The sequence below is a fragment of the Carassius auratus genome, chromosome 20, assembly GCF_003368295.1.
Source record: "Carassius auratus strain Wakin chromosome 20, ASM336829v1, whole genome shotgun sequence".
NCBI classification, from domain to species: domain Eukaryota; kingdom Metazoa; phylum Chordata; class Actinopteri; order Cypriniformes; family Cyprinidae; genus Carassius; species Carassius auratus.
In genome coordinates, this window is record NC_039262.1 from 13,263,965 (window position 1) to 13,280,606 (window position 16,642).

At 36.4% G+C, this 16,642-nt stretch overlaps 1 protein-coding gene across 1 annotated transcript in view; it reads left to right on the forward strand.

Moving 5' to 3' along the window:
• The window catches only part of LOC113037934 (nesprin-2-like), an 80,308-nt gene that overhangs the window by 48,663 nt on the left and 15,003 nt on the right, over positions 1 to 16,642 (forward strand). Inside the window, 26 exon segments of the mRNA XM_026195247.1 lie at positions 85 to 174; positions 356 to 442; positions 705 to 779; positions 891 to 1,370; positions 1,750 to 1,860; positions 2,239 to 2,442; positions 2,547 to 2,708; positions 2,885 to 3,010; positions 4,193 to 4,398; positions 4,499 to 4,622; positions 4,736 to 4,918; positions 5,039 to 5,170; positions 6,346 to 6,525; positions 6,616 to 6,771; positions 6,908 to 7,063; positions 8,049 to 8,219; positions 8,866 to 8,996; positions 9,228 to 9,432; positions 10,811 to 10,993; positions 11,122 to 11,235; positions 11,331 to 11,485; positions 11,828 to 11,975; positions 12,585 to 12,679; positions 13,675 to 13,906; positions 14,014 to 14,208; positions 15,505 to 15,630. Of these exon segments, the coding sequence (XP_026051032.1) occupies positions 85 to 174; positions 356 to 442; positions 705 to 779; positions 891 to 1,370; positions 1,750 to 1,860; positions 2,239 to 2,442; positions 2,547 to 2,708; positions 2,885 to 3,010; positions 4,193 to 4,398; positions 4,499 to 4,622; positions 4,736 to 4,918; positions 5,039 to 5,170; positions 6,346 to 6,525; positions 6,616 to 6,771; positions 6,908 to 7,063; positions 8,049 to 8,219; positions 8,866 to 8,996; positions 9,228 to 9,432; positions 10,811 to 10,993; positions 11,122 to 11,235; positions 11,331 to 11,485; positions 11,828 to 11,975; positions 12,585 to 12,679; positions 13,675 to 13,906; positions 14,014 to 14,208; positions 15,505 to 15,630 (4,227 nt within the window).

Sequence of the window (16,642 nt, forward strand, 5' to 3'; positions counted from 1 at the left end):
CGTGTGACCTTGTAACAGTGACTTTGGTTTGCCCGAGTTTTACAACTTGATGAAACTAAGTGTTTTGCTGATTTTTCTTTTCAGGCCTCTATTGAACAACCAACTGAAATGATTCTCCCTGCAGACCAAACCACAGAATTCACGATATCAGATCTTTCCACTGGAGATATGAGAGTAAGTCCATTAACTCCATCAAAAATATTCCTCAAAATCATTGTCTACTCTTAACTCAGAAGACATCTAAGATTAGGATCAGTACGTTTTTGGACTAAATAAGAGTAAATCAGCTCATTAGATGTGTCACTATAAAAACCTGCAGTTAAGAATAATATGTCGTTGCATAACCCTGCTGAAGGTCTCCATGGAAGGCCCTTACACTGAGGAGGAAGATGAAGACAATCAGTCTTCATCCTCAGGAACTCTCACATGCAGTCTTCCAGAGGTAAAACCTCCAATTTATCTCCCAAGCTTTGCCAAACCCTGAAAAGGGAACATTTCTGAATTCTGGACCCCTTTGCTATTGCTGTTAATTTGCATGTGTTTAATTTTTGTATCTGAGGACAAAGGCAGCACTCAATGCAGAATGCCATATATAACTCCATTTCTTCTTCATTTTTCTTTAGGGATTCTATTCTTCTTATACACTGGACCATCATCTCTGATCATGTCACCATTTCTAATCATTTTTCCTTTTTCTGTACCAGGACCCAGATGAGACAATAGCGGAGGAAGATATGAAGTCAGACACTGCCTCTGCTGTAAGAGATTGTGACACTAAGGTAAAGACTGAGTTATTTGACTTTACTTCAAGTTGTGGTAATCAAGCACTGTAGGAAATTTGAACATTAATAAACAGTTGCTAATGACTTACTGCTTGCTTTTGTCTTTAGGAATCATCTCCTGAAGAAGATGATTTTCCTGCAGTAATTCAAGACGCTGACACAGGAAGTTGTTTACTGGAGCCTTCGGACTTCTCTGAAATGCCTGGCATAGTCAGCGGCAGACCAGTTACTGAAGAGACAAGCTCCCCACCTGCACTAACATCCCAACATTTGAAAGAATTCAGCTGTCTGAAGCCTGACAGTGCAAATATAGATGAGGAAAAGCAAAATGAGTACACCAAAACCAAGTCAACTGAAGCAGTTCCAGCAAAGCTAGAAATATCCTCAGACACCACCTTGTTAAAAGCAAGCGATTCCAAAGAATTGACTGAAGAGTTTGAATCTGAAGATCAGAATGAAGGATCTGTGAACACTAAAACGGGTACAAGTAATCAAGTGAAAACAAGGAGCCCAAAGCCACGTGACACAGAGGCAATAAATGTTGCTGATGGTGATCTGTCACAGTCTGAAGCAGGAGCTGAAGATCAGGTGAGTTTAGTCGAGCTTCTCACCTCATGTCAGGACGTCAGTTCTTTAGAGGTCAGTTTCAGCCCTGCAAACATGCTTACTGAAACCAGAAAACTAATATTATAGATATTACAAATATCTATACTGTCACTTTTGAGCAACAAAATGCATGCTTTCTGAATAAAAGCATTAATTTCCATAAAAAATCCTAATGTCCTCAAGCTTTTGAATGGTAGTATAGTTATAATAACTAAGAAGGGACAAGATGTAAAGCAGTTTGGGCAGAATTTACTAAAAATACAAGGTTATATTCATATCTAAAAAAAAAAATTAGAGAAGCAGCTTGCATAATGCATTTCACAGAGGCTGATTCTGCTTTTCTGCATCTTTTTATTTCCAGCCTACAAAGATGAGACGGGATGTGTTAGAGATTCCGGTGTCTGCGTTGAATGTCAGTGAATCTCAGATGGAAGACTCAAATAAACTCCTCAAGGACCTTTCAAGCATCAAGGTATTACCAATACACTTGCAAAGTCTACAGAATATAACCAAACTTTTAGGGGGAAATCCTAACCCCTCCTCCATATGTAAATGACATGAGTAACATCCTAAATGGAGTTAATCCACAGCATGAGTTTTTAAGAATTATTTATTATTTTCAAAATAAATGAATAAAAATTGTTTTTAGCTTCTCTGGGTACCTTTTGTCACTATAATAAGCGACCATGCAACAACATTTTACTTTTATTTATTTATTTTTTTAATTTTGTTTTAAAACTTTCCAAAGTGTATAAATATGTCTGCTAAAAAGGTAGACAGCAACAGTTGCTAAGGTAGAACTGGTCAGTAACTTCAAGTTCTGATTTAATGTGAGTGTTTGCTCTGTAAGAGTCTTCTAGGCGGCTCATGGACTTTGGCACTTGAGCGGCGGAAGTCAACGGGACAGAATAATGTTGAGCTCCAGAGATGTTCTATAGCTCTTCTGGAGGGTCTGCGGGGTCTCCTGCAGCTGGGCTCTGAGCGGCTGCAGCGCAGTCAGAATTCACAGCCACAAACCTGCAGTCAACTGCATAATCTGCTCACAGAACACAAGGTACACAGCTGAACAATTTAATAATTATATTATTAATTAAAATATTAAAATATATTTTGTCTGCTTAAAACACTCTTATAATGTTTGGAATTGACTGTTAACAGAAACACTTCCAAGATTTGGGTCAGGGCCTTGTAATGGTCAAGCTGCTATACCATAAGCTGCCAGAGGGGGCACTGCAGGGCCAAGCAGAGGTGGAGCAGTTCATATTAGATCTACAGGAACAAGCACAAACTCATGGTGTCCATATGCAGCACAGATTAGAGGTATAATGAAATGAACTTATTCAGATGAACTTATACAATGCATAAGAATTTCTCAATATCTGTCTTAATCTAATTTAGACCAAAACCAAGATTTTATAGGCATAAATGGCTGTATTAAATGTATTAAGAGAAATGAGCAACAGAAGCTCTCTCATCGCTCTGTATGTGTTTTGTAGGAGTGGTCTCGGTACGAGGAGGTCACTGAGAGACTGCGTGAGCAGTTGGATGAGATCGAGACAAACATGTCCAGTCTGGGTTCAGAGACAGAGGGAGACTTGCAGTGTCAGCTGCAGTACTATGAGGTTTGTTTCCCACATCCCTGGGAACGCTAATGGCTGCCTTTCTTTGACCTCCTTTGATAGTCCATCCTTTGATAGCTTAAGCTGTGTTTTACATCCTGTGACTTTGCATGGGAATGACAGAAAGGAATTCCTTGTCTTGTTTCACAGTTTAAGTATCTAAAGATGACATGTCAAATTGAGCAATATTTCATAAGGGGTGTATATTTTAGTGAAAAGAAGACAATTGCAGATTAGGAAACTTCCTTCTTTCAGTACACTGTCCCAGGTTGCATTGTAAGGAATTAGAAAAAAATAACTTAACCTAATTTCTTGTCCGAATTATTAAATCAAACACCTGTAGAGGTTTTTGTTCTGAGAACATTATTACCTTAGCGTTAGAGGACTCGTGTTGATTTTAGTTATTTGGTTGGAAACCAACTAAGTAGCAAAGGTAATAAGTGTCTGAGACATGTAGGAGTGTGAGGGGGGCAGAAGGTCTTCTCTTTTCTTTTGTTGTATGTTGCATGAGAATCTTTTTTGGTCCAGCACATGATGTTCCTGATTAAATTACTCAGAGCGATAGTTGCCATATCTGTGGAACTTCATGTTCTGCAGCCTGCATTGGCCGCTCTTTTATTATTATTTTTCCCCTTCACTATTACGAAAGCTAATTTCTCCGCTACACTGACTTGCACAGAACAGTCAGTAGCCTACGGTTGGGTGCGTTCATATTATTTTTCTCTTTATGTCTACCAAAGTTCATTACTCAGGCGAATTGATATAAGAGGAAAAGCAAACTACCCTTTTTGTGTCTGTAATAGATGTACATCAAACTCACTCCCATCCTCACAAGCCACTCCATCTGAGCAAGCAGTTGAATCTGAGAGAGATGAGGAGGTGGGCTGATGAGAGGAGTTAAAAGTTTGCTGTTTCTGACTGCAGTACTTCAGCTGACCATATTCATACACTTATCTGTGAACCACTTAACCACAAGTTTTGAACAACTGAGCCAATAATAACATTCATATATAACATTGCAATGTGATTCATATATTATATTATATTATATTATATTATATTATATTATATTATATTATATTATATTATATTATATTATATTATATTATATTATGGCATTTGAAATGCTTGAAACTACCAAGTGTTAAAAAAAAAAATTTCTTTTCCACTTTCTCTCATTGTCAGAGATTGCACAAGATCCTGGAAGACACAAGGTCTCGGGTGTGGGAGGTCCAAGACCGAGCCAGGATCCTACAGAAAAAGGGTTGTTACCCTGAGCGGCCTGGCCAGACTGTCCCAAAATCACAACTGTTGTTACGCTGGATGGAGCTTCGTAATCAAATACAGCAGAAGATACAGTCTACACAGAAGATCAGAAAGATTTATGACAGGTGTGAGAAAAAACAGCAACCAAAGGATCATTGTTAATGCAATTTTGTTGGAGGTAAGGTATGAAGAAATAAATGTGCTCTTGTGTGTTTGGATGTGTAGGTTCCAGCGTGACTCAACAGAATTAGAAGAATGGATGCGTCATGCTCAAGAACAGCTTCAGAAGTGGAACGGTTTCTCTGATTCTGGTCTCTTAGTCTCCAGAACAGTCTGTACCCAGCTCATGGTGATTATGATTAGATTAATATTTTATTTTTATTTTATTGTAACATGACCATACAGTATGTGTCAGACCTAAAATGTTGAAATGGGAATGTGGTATGGCTTTTTGTGTTGCAGGAGTTTTTCAAGGAGCTGGAGGGCCGTTCAGCACAGAAAGCTTCTGCAGAACGTTCAGGTGCACAGATACTGCAGCTGACTGTCAGTGAAGCTCCAGGTCTGCGCAGACGACTGGCTCAACTAGAGCAGGAATGGATGAATTTGAGTAACGTCCTGCCCACTCTGCACCAGACGCAGCAACAAGTATGACTAATGTTTCTTTCTGTTTTTCACTCTCCCTCTGTCTTCTCCCTCATCCATCTGAAGAAAAGCTCTAGTAAACAGATGTTGTTTAAATCAAGCATCCTCTTGCCCTCCTTCTAGCTGTTGACAAACCAGTCTCACAGTCAGATCTTGGACAGCTTGACCTCCTGGCTTGAAAATGTAGAGGGACGACTGAAAGATGAAAGCTCTCTGAGCTCCTCTGAGCTGTCTAGACATCTACAGGCTTTGAAGGTAGTACACCTGCTGTACACTTAATTCTTTTAAATTAAATGTGTTTTGTTCGCCGTTTTGTTCTTATGTTCACCAAGGCTGCATTTATTTAATCAAAAATACATAAATCATAATATTGTGGAATATTATTACTATTAATTACTACTATATTATATAATTCTATATTACTATTAATAATTAAAAATAACTGTTTTCAATTTAAAATATATTTAAAATGCACTTTATTCCTGTGAAGGCAGAGGTGAATTTTCAGCATCATTACTCCAGACTTTAGTGTCACATGATCCTAATATGTGAACCTGGACCACAGATGTCGCACAGGTGTACAGTATTTGTAGCAATAGCCAAAAATACATTGTATGGGTCAAAATGACACATTTTTCTTTTATTCCAAAAAGCATCAGGATATTACCGTATTTCCGCACTATAAGGCGCACCAGATTATAAGGCGCACCTTCAATGAATGGCCTATTTTAGAACTGTTTTCATATATATGGCGCACTGGATTATAAGGTGCATAGAATAAAAGATACTGCAGTCAAACGTTTGACTGGGTTTGAGTTATGCATCCACTAGATGAAGCTGTGCTAAAGGGAATGTCAACATTTTGACAGATCCATATATAAGGCGATCCGGATTATAAGGCGCACTGTAGTTTTTTTTAGAAAATTAAAGGCTTTTAAGTGTGGAAGTACGTGCGGAAAATACGTAGTAAAAATACGAAGTTGCATGAAGATATTTTGTGAATTTTCTATATCAATTTAATATATCAAATGTATATATTAAAAATGTAAAATGTAATTTTTGATTAGTAAAATGCATTGCTAAAAACTTTATTTGGACAACTTTAAAGGTGATTTTCTCAGTGTTTTGGTTTTGTTGCATGATGATAAAAAACATGCTGATTTTGGAGTGCAAGAATCATTTCTTATTGTTATCAGTGCTGAAAACATTGTATTGCCTATTATTTTTGTGTAAACTTTGATTCGTTTTTATGGATTCTTTGATTAATGGGAAGTTCAAAAGAATCTTTTGTAACATTAGAAATGTCTTTACTTTCACTTTTGACCAATTGAATGTGTCTATGCTGAATGAAAGTATTAATCTCTTAAAAAAAAAAAAAAATCTTAGAAAACATTAACGTCATATTCCACACTTGTATTTTTATATATTAGGATCTTAAGGCTGAAATAACCAGTCATCAGCCATACTTTGACTTTCTGAACTATCAGTCTGTGGAGGGGGCGGGATCAGTGAATGGACCCACCAATCGTAATGAGCGCATCCTGTTTGCTGAGCAGCTGGGAGCTCTCAATAAGAGTTGGCTTATTCTAAAGGCCAAAATTGACAGCAAGGTGAGTGCAGAAGTACAGCATAGTTGTAGTAACCTGTATAACCTGCCAAAGCCATTGTATTTGAAATGTGACGAGTTCTTCTGTCTCTAGATACATGATGTTGAGGACCAGTGGCAGACCTGCACCGACAGAGAAAAGCGTTTGCGCGGTATGCACAGCTGGATCTCTCAACGTATTGAATGGGTGAAAAACAGCTGGCGACCAGAGAGCTGCTCGCAGATTGAGCAAACATTAAAGGAGTGTGAAGTGAGTCTCATGTCTCACAACTAGCTTGAAGATTTTATATTGCAGCTGTTATTTGTGGAAGTCAAAGGAGTGTTTTTGAAAAGGCTACCAGAAATATATACTGATGCCAGAAAACTTGGACATTGCTTTTTTGCAGGAGACAGAGAACAGGCTACAGGTGAAGTCCTCTGAGCTGAAGGCTTTGGGAGCTCTTCACCTGTTCGGGCAACAGGATGGTGAACATCCCGGAGATCAAGCGTTCTCCAAGCAGGTGAATTCAGCCATCCAGGACTGCCAAGCTTTGAGTCAACAGGTAAGTTCTTAAACCCTGTGCCATCAGTAAATTAGTGCACATTTACCACATTTACTACTTGTAAAAATTTGGGCTAAGTAAGATTTTCTTTTAAAGAAAATAATGCTTTCATTCAGCAAGGATGAATAAATTGATCAATGTGTCATAATTTCCGCAACAGTATTAAGAGGCAGATTTGTTACAACATTAATAATTAATGAAACTTGAGCATAAGAATGATTTCTAAAGGATCATGTTGACACTTAAGACTGGACTTCCATCACAGGGATAAATTACATGTTAAAATATATTTAAAAAAATATATTTTTGATCAGCCTAAAGCCTGGCTCACACTACAGGATTTTTAGCCCGATTAAGCCCCGATTTCGGAATCGGAACAACCCTAAATGTTTTAACGTAGTGAACATACTGCAGCGTTAAAAGCAATATAAAAACAGTGCTTGTGTAAGTGGTCATGATATGTATTTATTTTTTCTATTAAAGGGGTTATCTGATGCCCATTTTCCACAAGTTGAAAAGTTTATAACATTTTCTCAATCGTAGTGTAAAAAAAAAACCTTGAATGGCTTGATATGAGAAAGAGGAAATTATTTAACAAGATAAAAAAAACATGGGTGGATCTTTATATATTTATTGGATATTTATAGAGTGGTTGTTTACACGCACTGCCAACACGTATTTCAGTTTAAACAACTTGTAAAAGTGCATGTCGCATCCAAAGACCCCTTTAATATTGATTTATATTAATAATTAGTAATATTCCATCAAAACATATTATCAGAATTATATATATTTTACAATATTTTATCAACAACACCGATCAATTGATGTTACATCTCTTAGATTTTGGGTATTTTGGTTCAGTGGATGCGGAGATATAACATTAGAAAGTGTGTCAGATGTTTCAGTCAGAGTTCATTTATCATTTTTGATAAAGTGAAGAAATGTTATTCCTAGCAGTGTCTTTTTTTTTTTTTTTTTTTAGATAAATGCTCTCAAGTCAGATTTACAGCCAATCAAAGATGAATGGGCTCACTTTGAATCTAAAATGAGTGCAGCAGAACTGCAAACAACCGGGGTGGTCTACAAGCTGGAGCTCTGCAGAGTTTCTGTGTTCTCATCTGAGCAGAGCCGGACTCATGTGGAGCACCTGCAAGTGAGTAAACAAAAAAAAAATCAGTAAACGAAAAAATTAATTAAATTATTCCACTAGAAAAAAGGATTGGATATGTTGAACTTTTTTTTATTTTAAGGTTGTTAATGGTCAGTGTATCTTTTGGTCATATATATATTTTTTAATGTATATATTTTTTTATATATAGAATTCTGTTTAATTTTTTCGTTTTTCGTTCAGGGGTCAAAAATAAATAAACAGCTTGAATATTCAAATTCTACATGTGGATGGGAATTAAACACCCCTTTCTGCTGATTGGTCAGCCAAAGATCACACCTTGCCATCATCAGTTCTTCTGCATTTCCATGCAGCAGAATAATAGTCCTCTGCAACTGCAGTTTACCCGTTTTATTGGCAACTACATTTAATCTTTTTCTCATCAAACAACCAGACTAATGAATGGCTCGAGCCAACCCATACCTTGGCCGTAATAAACAAAATACTTAATACTTAATAAAATCAAATGACAAAAAAAGATACACTAAATATTAACATTATAAACTGTTAAATGTTTAAACTCCTATTGTATTCTCCTAACATGAGAATTCACGTAATATAATTATTCAACATTGCCATTACTGTTAGCAATGTGATTAATTGGGTATTATATTATTATGCTTCTTAACAGGAGCTTGAAAGGGAGCTGAACCAATCAGAAACCTGGACCCAGTTAACTGAGGTGTTCTCTAACTTGAAAGACAAACTCAGCCCTTATGCATCTAAACTTTTGTCTGATCGTCTCGAGAAGGAGAGAACTCGGTAAGTAATTTTACTTTTCACATCCTTCACCTACTTTAACTCTTTATAAATTAGCTAATGAATCTGTTTAGTTGAGTCAATAATTTATTAAAGATGAATAATGCAAACAAACTGATTCACTAAAATGAATCCCAATCAGACTTTGCAATGCAAACAGAGAACAGAACATGTTTGATTTTTAAGCTTTGTTTGTGTGGACCTGTGTGGGTATCAATGTTGTTTTCTTTTCAGACATCAAGCAGTGATTGGAGATGTGCATGCAGATTTACTGAAAGCCCAGAATGCATTGCGGTTTTGGCTGGAATACGAGCGCCTCACAGGAGAGTGCTGTGTTCATCTAAATCAACACTGGGAGAGGCTTGGAGAGCTTATGAGTTCTTCAGACAGAGAAGAAAACACTTTAGAGCTGCTCAACAGCAGGATGCAGGCCATCAATGTGAGTAATTATTAGTATCTAGGCCCCTTTAACACCCAGCATTAGAATGTGTTTCCTGTCCAGATAGTATCTGTGTATTCTATAGCTGGAGTGAATTTACTTATTCATTCCATCCACATCTCCAGTGTTATCAGACAGAGGTTTGATCACACTTACCCTAGAAATGTAAAATGGCAATTGCATGTTACTTGAAATATTGTTAATTAAATGAGATGCTAATTTTAGATTTAACTCTAATGTGATTATTGGCCTCAAGTACCTAAAAATGACTGAAAATGCATGCCGATGCCAGAGCTGAGCTCAATCAGTCCACATACAATAGATCAGAAGTACAGAACACTATCAAGTACATAAGTAAAAGGTTAGTGGTCAACAAAAGGGATTACAACAACAACCCTTAAGCATACTAAACAGTTCACAGTGATAATGATTAACAGAAATATTTTTATGTTAAACTGCTTGTTTGTTAATATGAGGTGCTGGCTTTGCATTTTCTTTACAAATTAAAAAAAACATTATACTGAGTAACAATGCACAGTGAAAAACCAGACCTAAATAGCAGCCCGTTTCAGCATGTACTTGTTAAGTGCTAAAGTGTTCTAGTCCTACAGATGTGTCTGCAGTACTTCAGTCCAGTTGTGCTTTTGAAAAGAAGGAACATTGAGATCTGAGCTGGAGCTTAAAAATACCAAATCAGACCTGTGCTACTCTTACCAAAAAATGTTCAACACAAAAGAACATAGAATCATAAATACGTTCTTATTCAATTTGTTTAAATTGGCATTTTTTGTCTTAAAATACATACACACAGTTCCGTAAACCAAGATGCTTATAATTGTTGTTTAAACTTAAACACAAACAAAATATATTATATATAACGGATTTTAATAATCAATAGATATTTTAATTTTATTATGTCTGAATATTGTCTATAAAATTATATTTTGGAATAATTTTGTCTATAAAATTGATGCTGTCATATTTACACTGGTAAAGCTGAATGTTTAGCATCATTACTTCAGTCTTCAGTGTCACATGATCCTTCAGAAATCATTCTGATATGCTGATTTGCTGCTCAAAAAACAATTCTTAGTATTATCAGTATTTCAAATTATTATACTGCTGAATATCTTTCCAGATTTTTTTATGAAAAGAACAGCATGTAATTGAAATTGAAATCTTTTGTTATATTATAAGTGTCTTTACCATCACTTTAATCAATTTAATGCATCCCTGCTGAAAAAAAAAAAAACAAACAAACAAAATTTTTTTTGAACTAGTACAAGTCATTTAAAAAAAGATTTAATATCAAGATAAGTTATGTAATTTCCTTTGTGGCTCTTCTAACCCAATGTCTTAAAAACAATGTCTTTCACAGGCTCTGGAGAAAGACATACCTGCCTTGCAAAGCATTGTGGGAGAAGTCCTGGAGGCCTCAAAGCTTCTCACTGGACATGTGAAACCCCAGTCAGCCTCTCTAATCAAATCAGAAACCAGGCTGCTGTCATGTGACCATGAGCATCTTTGCAAGGCACTTTCTGACATTGGGGCACAAGTTCAGGTAAGGTCGACAAGTTCATATCTTTAAAAGACTAAATACAACATTAAAATAATTTTATTGATCTGCCGACGGATGACAAATGTTTCTACAATGTCTTACACGAGTGTTGTGCTGTTCTTGATCCACAGGAGGAGCTGGAGGAGCACCGCCGTTTCAGCACTGAGTTGAAGTCAATGGAGCAAAAACTTAAAAACTTTGAGAGCATTATGAGCTCCCCCACTGCAAGCATGGAAAGACTAAAGGTGAATCTGTGGTGCTTCTTTAGGTTGTGTTTGCCCTTCTCTTTGTGTTACAGTTTGAGTTCATGTAAATCTTTCTGTTTTTGTCTGTCTCTAAGATGGTTCTGTTAGATCTGAGTGGGCTGAACCCTAGCCTTGCTGCTCTGAATCAGACAAGTTTCGAACTCTTCTTAAGCTCTGAAGAGGAGGAGAGGTTACAGACCCTCAACACACAATGGGTTCAGGTCTCCTCTCAAGCCTCAGACCGACACAGGCGAGTCAAACTTCACTAAATTAAAGCTGTTCCATCCTCAAACATTTTGATTTAGGCCTGAAATACACTTGATTCCATATTCCTTACTTAAATCTTAGTAAAAGGGATAGTTTACCTACACATTAGATTTGTGCTATTTTGTTATTCAATCACTCTCAGATTTTTTCAAAACCTTTTAAAACTCTCCTCTTGTGTTCCATTGGGGGAAAAAATGGTTTGGAACAACATGAGGGTGAATTTTCATTTTTGTATGAGCTATTACTTGAACAAACTTTTTACACCCTAAAATGAGCTGTAACTAAATTGTGTCTGGTGAATGCCAATGCACATCTCTGTCTGTAGGAAGATGTATGGAGAGCTGCTGCATGCTCAGAACTTCCAGCAGAAGTGCCAGAGCTGGATGGAGCTCCTGGACACGATCGAGGCTGGGACATCCAATCAGATGTCTGGAAACTGTGCTGCTGTTAGAGAGCAGCTAGTTGCACACCAGGTAGAGCGTTATAAAATTAGAAGAAAATTATATATATATTATATGATATTATGGATGTGTCAAAGACAAAAATTTGCTAGTTAATGCTAGCTATGATCCATATAAACTACAATATTGACTTGATCATTTCATGGCTTTAATACTGTTAATACTACATAAGTTACAAATTCTATTAAGCTTTGCGGTTGATGTTGTTTTTTTTTATTTTATTTTTTACATTTGGAGTGTTTTATTCTCACCGAGGCTGATTTATTTGAGCAAAAATACAGTAAAATCTGTAATACTCTGAAATAATATTAAATAATATTTAAAGTTGAAATGAATTTTCAGCAGCTAGTACTTCAGTCAGATAAACATTTATGATTATATCAGTGCTAACAACTGCTTAATCTTTTTGTGATAATGGTGTTTCAAGATTCTTCATGAATAGAAATATATAGAAATTGCATTATTTGAAATACAAATCTTTTGTAACATTATCAATGTTCCCTAACTCTTTTCAATAAAATAAGAGCAACAGGAACTTTTGGTTTTAGAGTATTGTGTAATTTGTTTTTGAAATGGTCGAACAGAGCTCATTTATTCATATATTAGTAATAAATCTTCCAGAGGCTGAAAGTGGAGGTCCTCATCAGCCAGCAGCTTCAGGATGCCATGATCAGTGAGGCTTCACGCTTCCTGGAGAGCAGTCAGAATGAGGACAGGTGAGCTTTATAACACTAGACTCAATAACTTATCTCCTAATACTCAGTAACCTCTGAATTTTCTTACTAACCTCCAGTGTGGGGCTCTGCCATGGATAAGAAATCAAAGAATGTGGTGTAATAATTTGTTCGGAACAGGATGTCTCCCGATGAGTAATTAAAACCAAGGTTTTCCAACTGTTTTTTATTTTTTTTCGTGGGCTCCAGATGAGGCCATAACTCTTGGAGTTATTTGGTGTGGAAGAGCTCTTTTGAGCTCAGCGCTGGAACAAGCCGGCTGACTCTCAGGAAATGAAACTTCATGTGCTACCAGCATGAAATCATTTTTTCTTTTCAGCCAATAATTGCTGCTTCAGGTGGATCTCCTGCATGGTTTAATTCGAGATGTTTTTTGGACCTGTTTTTGTAGCTTTTTTTTCTCATTGGCAGGAACGAATGTCTTATAGAGAGCTATATAAAATGTGGTCGTGTTATTTTTCAGATGACTGTCAAAGCTAATGGCCAGTGGAATTGCAGTTTGTTTTATGATTTTAACATCTCTATTATGTGTTGCTCATCAGTTGTGACATGGTCTCTTTTCAAAATAAATAAATCTGTAATGCCACTATTTTGAAAAGATAGTTTACCCAAAAATTAAAAACCTGTCATTCTTCACAGATTATGGACATTGAAAGTCCATTCACACAAAACGCTCATGATTCATAAAGTGACTGTATAAGAAATCCGAATGAATTGAACAATGCAATCCAAGTATTATTTTACAATATTTTTTGAGCATTAATAGACTTTCAATGGTGGGAAACAGATCTTTCAGGTTTCATTAAAAATGTATTACTTCAGACAATGGCCAAAAATAGGTTTGGAATGACTTAAGAGTTAGTAATTGGTGACAGATTTTTTTGAGTGAACTAAACACTTTTATCCTTGGTAAATGCTCTTGACTTTACTTTTAACAAACCTTTAAAATATTGAGGAACAAATTCCATTGTGAGCAGGAGTCATCAGATCCTGAGCCTCACCCAGCTAAAGACACGATGGCAGGGGACACAGCAGAGGGTCCAGCAGCAAGACAAATGTCTGGAAGAGCTGATAGGACAGTGGGAACTCTATGAGTTCGGCTCGAGGAAACTTTCAAAGCTACTCGGACACATCGAAGAACTTGTGCCACCAGCAGGACTGGCTCCGTGCAGCTTACAGCAACTCAAATACTCTATAAAAGACTTTGAGGTAAGATTATTCAGCAAAGAGAATATAACTCTTTTAGATGCTGATGTTGGACTATAAAGTCGAATCCAACATCATCATTAATATCTTTCATGTTATCTATCTCTCAGTGGACCGAGGAGCAACTACAGCTTCATGAAGAACTGTACAGGCAGACTGTGGCAGCAGGAGGACAGATCCTTCCGCTTTCAGATGCGCAGACGCAGACATGCCTTCAGACCGAACTGGATGCGCTCAAGGAGATGTGGGAGCAAAGCTGTGGCCTTGTGGGGAAAAGAAAGGCTCTTGCAGACACAATAACTCATGTATGTGACCCAATTCTTACATTTCTGGTTAATATGTGAAAGTATTCATTGACATATACTACTGTAAATGATTCACGTTTACACTATGTAGGGAATAAACTGGTACAGTTTTCAAAATATTTCGAATCTGCCAATATTTGGTGTTTTGTTCTGTTAGACGGATGTTTTGAATCGTATTTCTTAGATATCGCAAGAATGTCAAACAAGAATTAAAAAATATGTAGTATGAGTATAAGAAGGTTTTGGATCAGTCCGATTAGTGCCGACACCCTTGTCTTATTCAATTCTTTATTTGCATGAACTGAGCAGAATCACTGGTTAATATGGGGGTCTTTCTTAGTCAGCATTGACCTACATACCCTGCTGAGCGTTTCACTGAGAAAGTTCTTCATTTTGAGGATGAGAGATCAGACGTAATCTTTCCATAATCTATAAATCACACAGAACGAGGGCTTTCAAAACTGCGACTACTAAACCACTGTGCAGTTCAGTGTCTACGTGGGTCATCTGTCATTGTTCACACACGATCCCACAAAGTCCTAAAGTATAGGTAGATGTGGGAACAAAGCTTGCAAAGTGCTGTTATCTATGTGCCTGGTAACTGTTTTATATTCCATTCTACTTCATTTTCAAACCTTAATAATGTAAGCTCACACAGGCTTCAGTTACAGTTACAGTCGTACCACAGCATAAAAAGACTTTTGGTGACAAGATGCAAATGTATAATTCTATGGAGCACCATGGAGCACTTGGACCATATTTGAAGGAATAAATTTGACCATTGCAATTGTAAATTATTTTAAAGTATTAACCAGAAAGCAGTGGGGCTCTGTGTCACCTTAAACTAGAGGCTGATTGTCTGGACTGTTAGATATTATATAACACCAGTCACGCCCACTCATAACCAGCTCTGATTGGCTCTTCTGTTAGGAATGATGACATCATTGTTTTGAAGGGGGTTTAGAGAGTGATATGGTTGGAAGTGTGTTTTGTGTGCGTTTGCTCACAATGGGAAATCCCTTTCCCTGATCTGAGATAACACTGTAACAGCACCCAAAATACAAGCACATCAGTGGCATTCATAATCAGAACTTATGCATTTAAAGGAATGTTCCAGGATCAAAAATGACATAACTGACATTATGCCACACATATTGTAGGTAGAGCTCAAGACTGTATTCAGTGCTGGAAATGCTGTCTTAACTGTATGATCTGGTGTTGTTTTTTACAGTGTAGAATAGATTGTTGAGGCAAACATCTTCCACAGTAATTAAGAGATGCTGCTGTTTCTTGCAGAACTGGATGCTCTGTGAAACTGGCCTGGCTGAGAGTGCTCTCAAACTGGAAGAGATAAAAGCAAGACTGAAGAGTCCACTGCCACTGAAGATAGAAAATCTAGAAATACACATGCAGCTCATCAAGGTAAAATATTTATATAGAAGTAATATATTAAAATAAGACATTTTCATTTAAAAAAAAAATTTTTATTTTTTTTTTGGGGGGGGGGGGGGGTATAGAGGTTAGGAAACATTGGCATAGGATAAAGATAACTTTTTTTAAACAATGTATTAACCAATTAAATGTAAGCTAGTTTGTGATGATATTGTGCAGATGGTGAGATGCTTTTGCTTATTTTTTATTTTTTTGCTTTTGCTTGCTTAAGTTATTAATGCAAAAGGGAAACAAACCAAATACAAAACACTCCTAAAATTAATGTACACTACTGTTGAAATATTTGGGGTCGGTAAGAGTTTTAATGTTTTTGAAAGATGCTCACCAAAGCATTTTTTTTTTTATTGCAAATACATTAAAACAGTAAGAATTTCAATTTCATTTATTCCTGTCTTACTGATTTCAGTATTGTTTATTTTGATAACAGTCTTGCTTTCACAAATTGCTGTGTAATATTTAATGAAAAAATATATTTATATTTATATATTCAATCAATCAATAAAAAAATTAAAAGCAATTCCCCTAGTATCCTCAGACTTTTGGACCCTGCTCTATGGTGTAAAATAGCTAACATTAAATGTATGCATTGTTTACATTTAATTGGTGACTCCTCCAAACATAGTTAATTGTAGAAAACTGCTGCTTGAATTGTGCCAGTTTTTATTATATTACATGAGTAATTTGTCATCAACTGGCAGAGACAGTTTAATTCCCGATTGGCTTTGATGACTGTTTAACAAAGTGCTTTTATCTGCCAATGAGTTCTGCTGTATCTTAATGCACTCAAACTTTTACCAAGGTAAAGAAAAAAAAACACCTGTTGATATAATCATATCACTTTAGAAATGTGTTAATAGCCCATAACCCTGCTGAGATTGGTTTTATTTCTTGCTGATTAAGCCCTGATGAGGAACAGTCCTTCAATAAAGGTGGGTGAAACTGACAAACAAAGGAAATAATAGTGTCTTTAAGATGTTTGGCC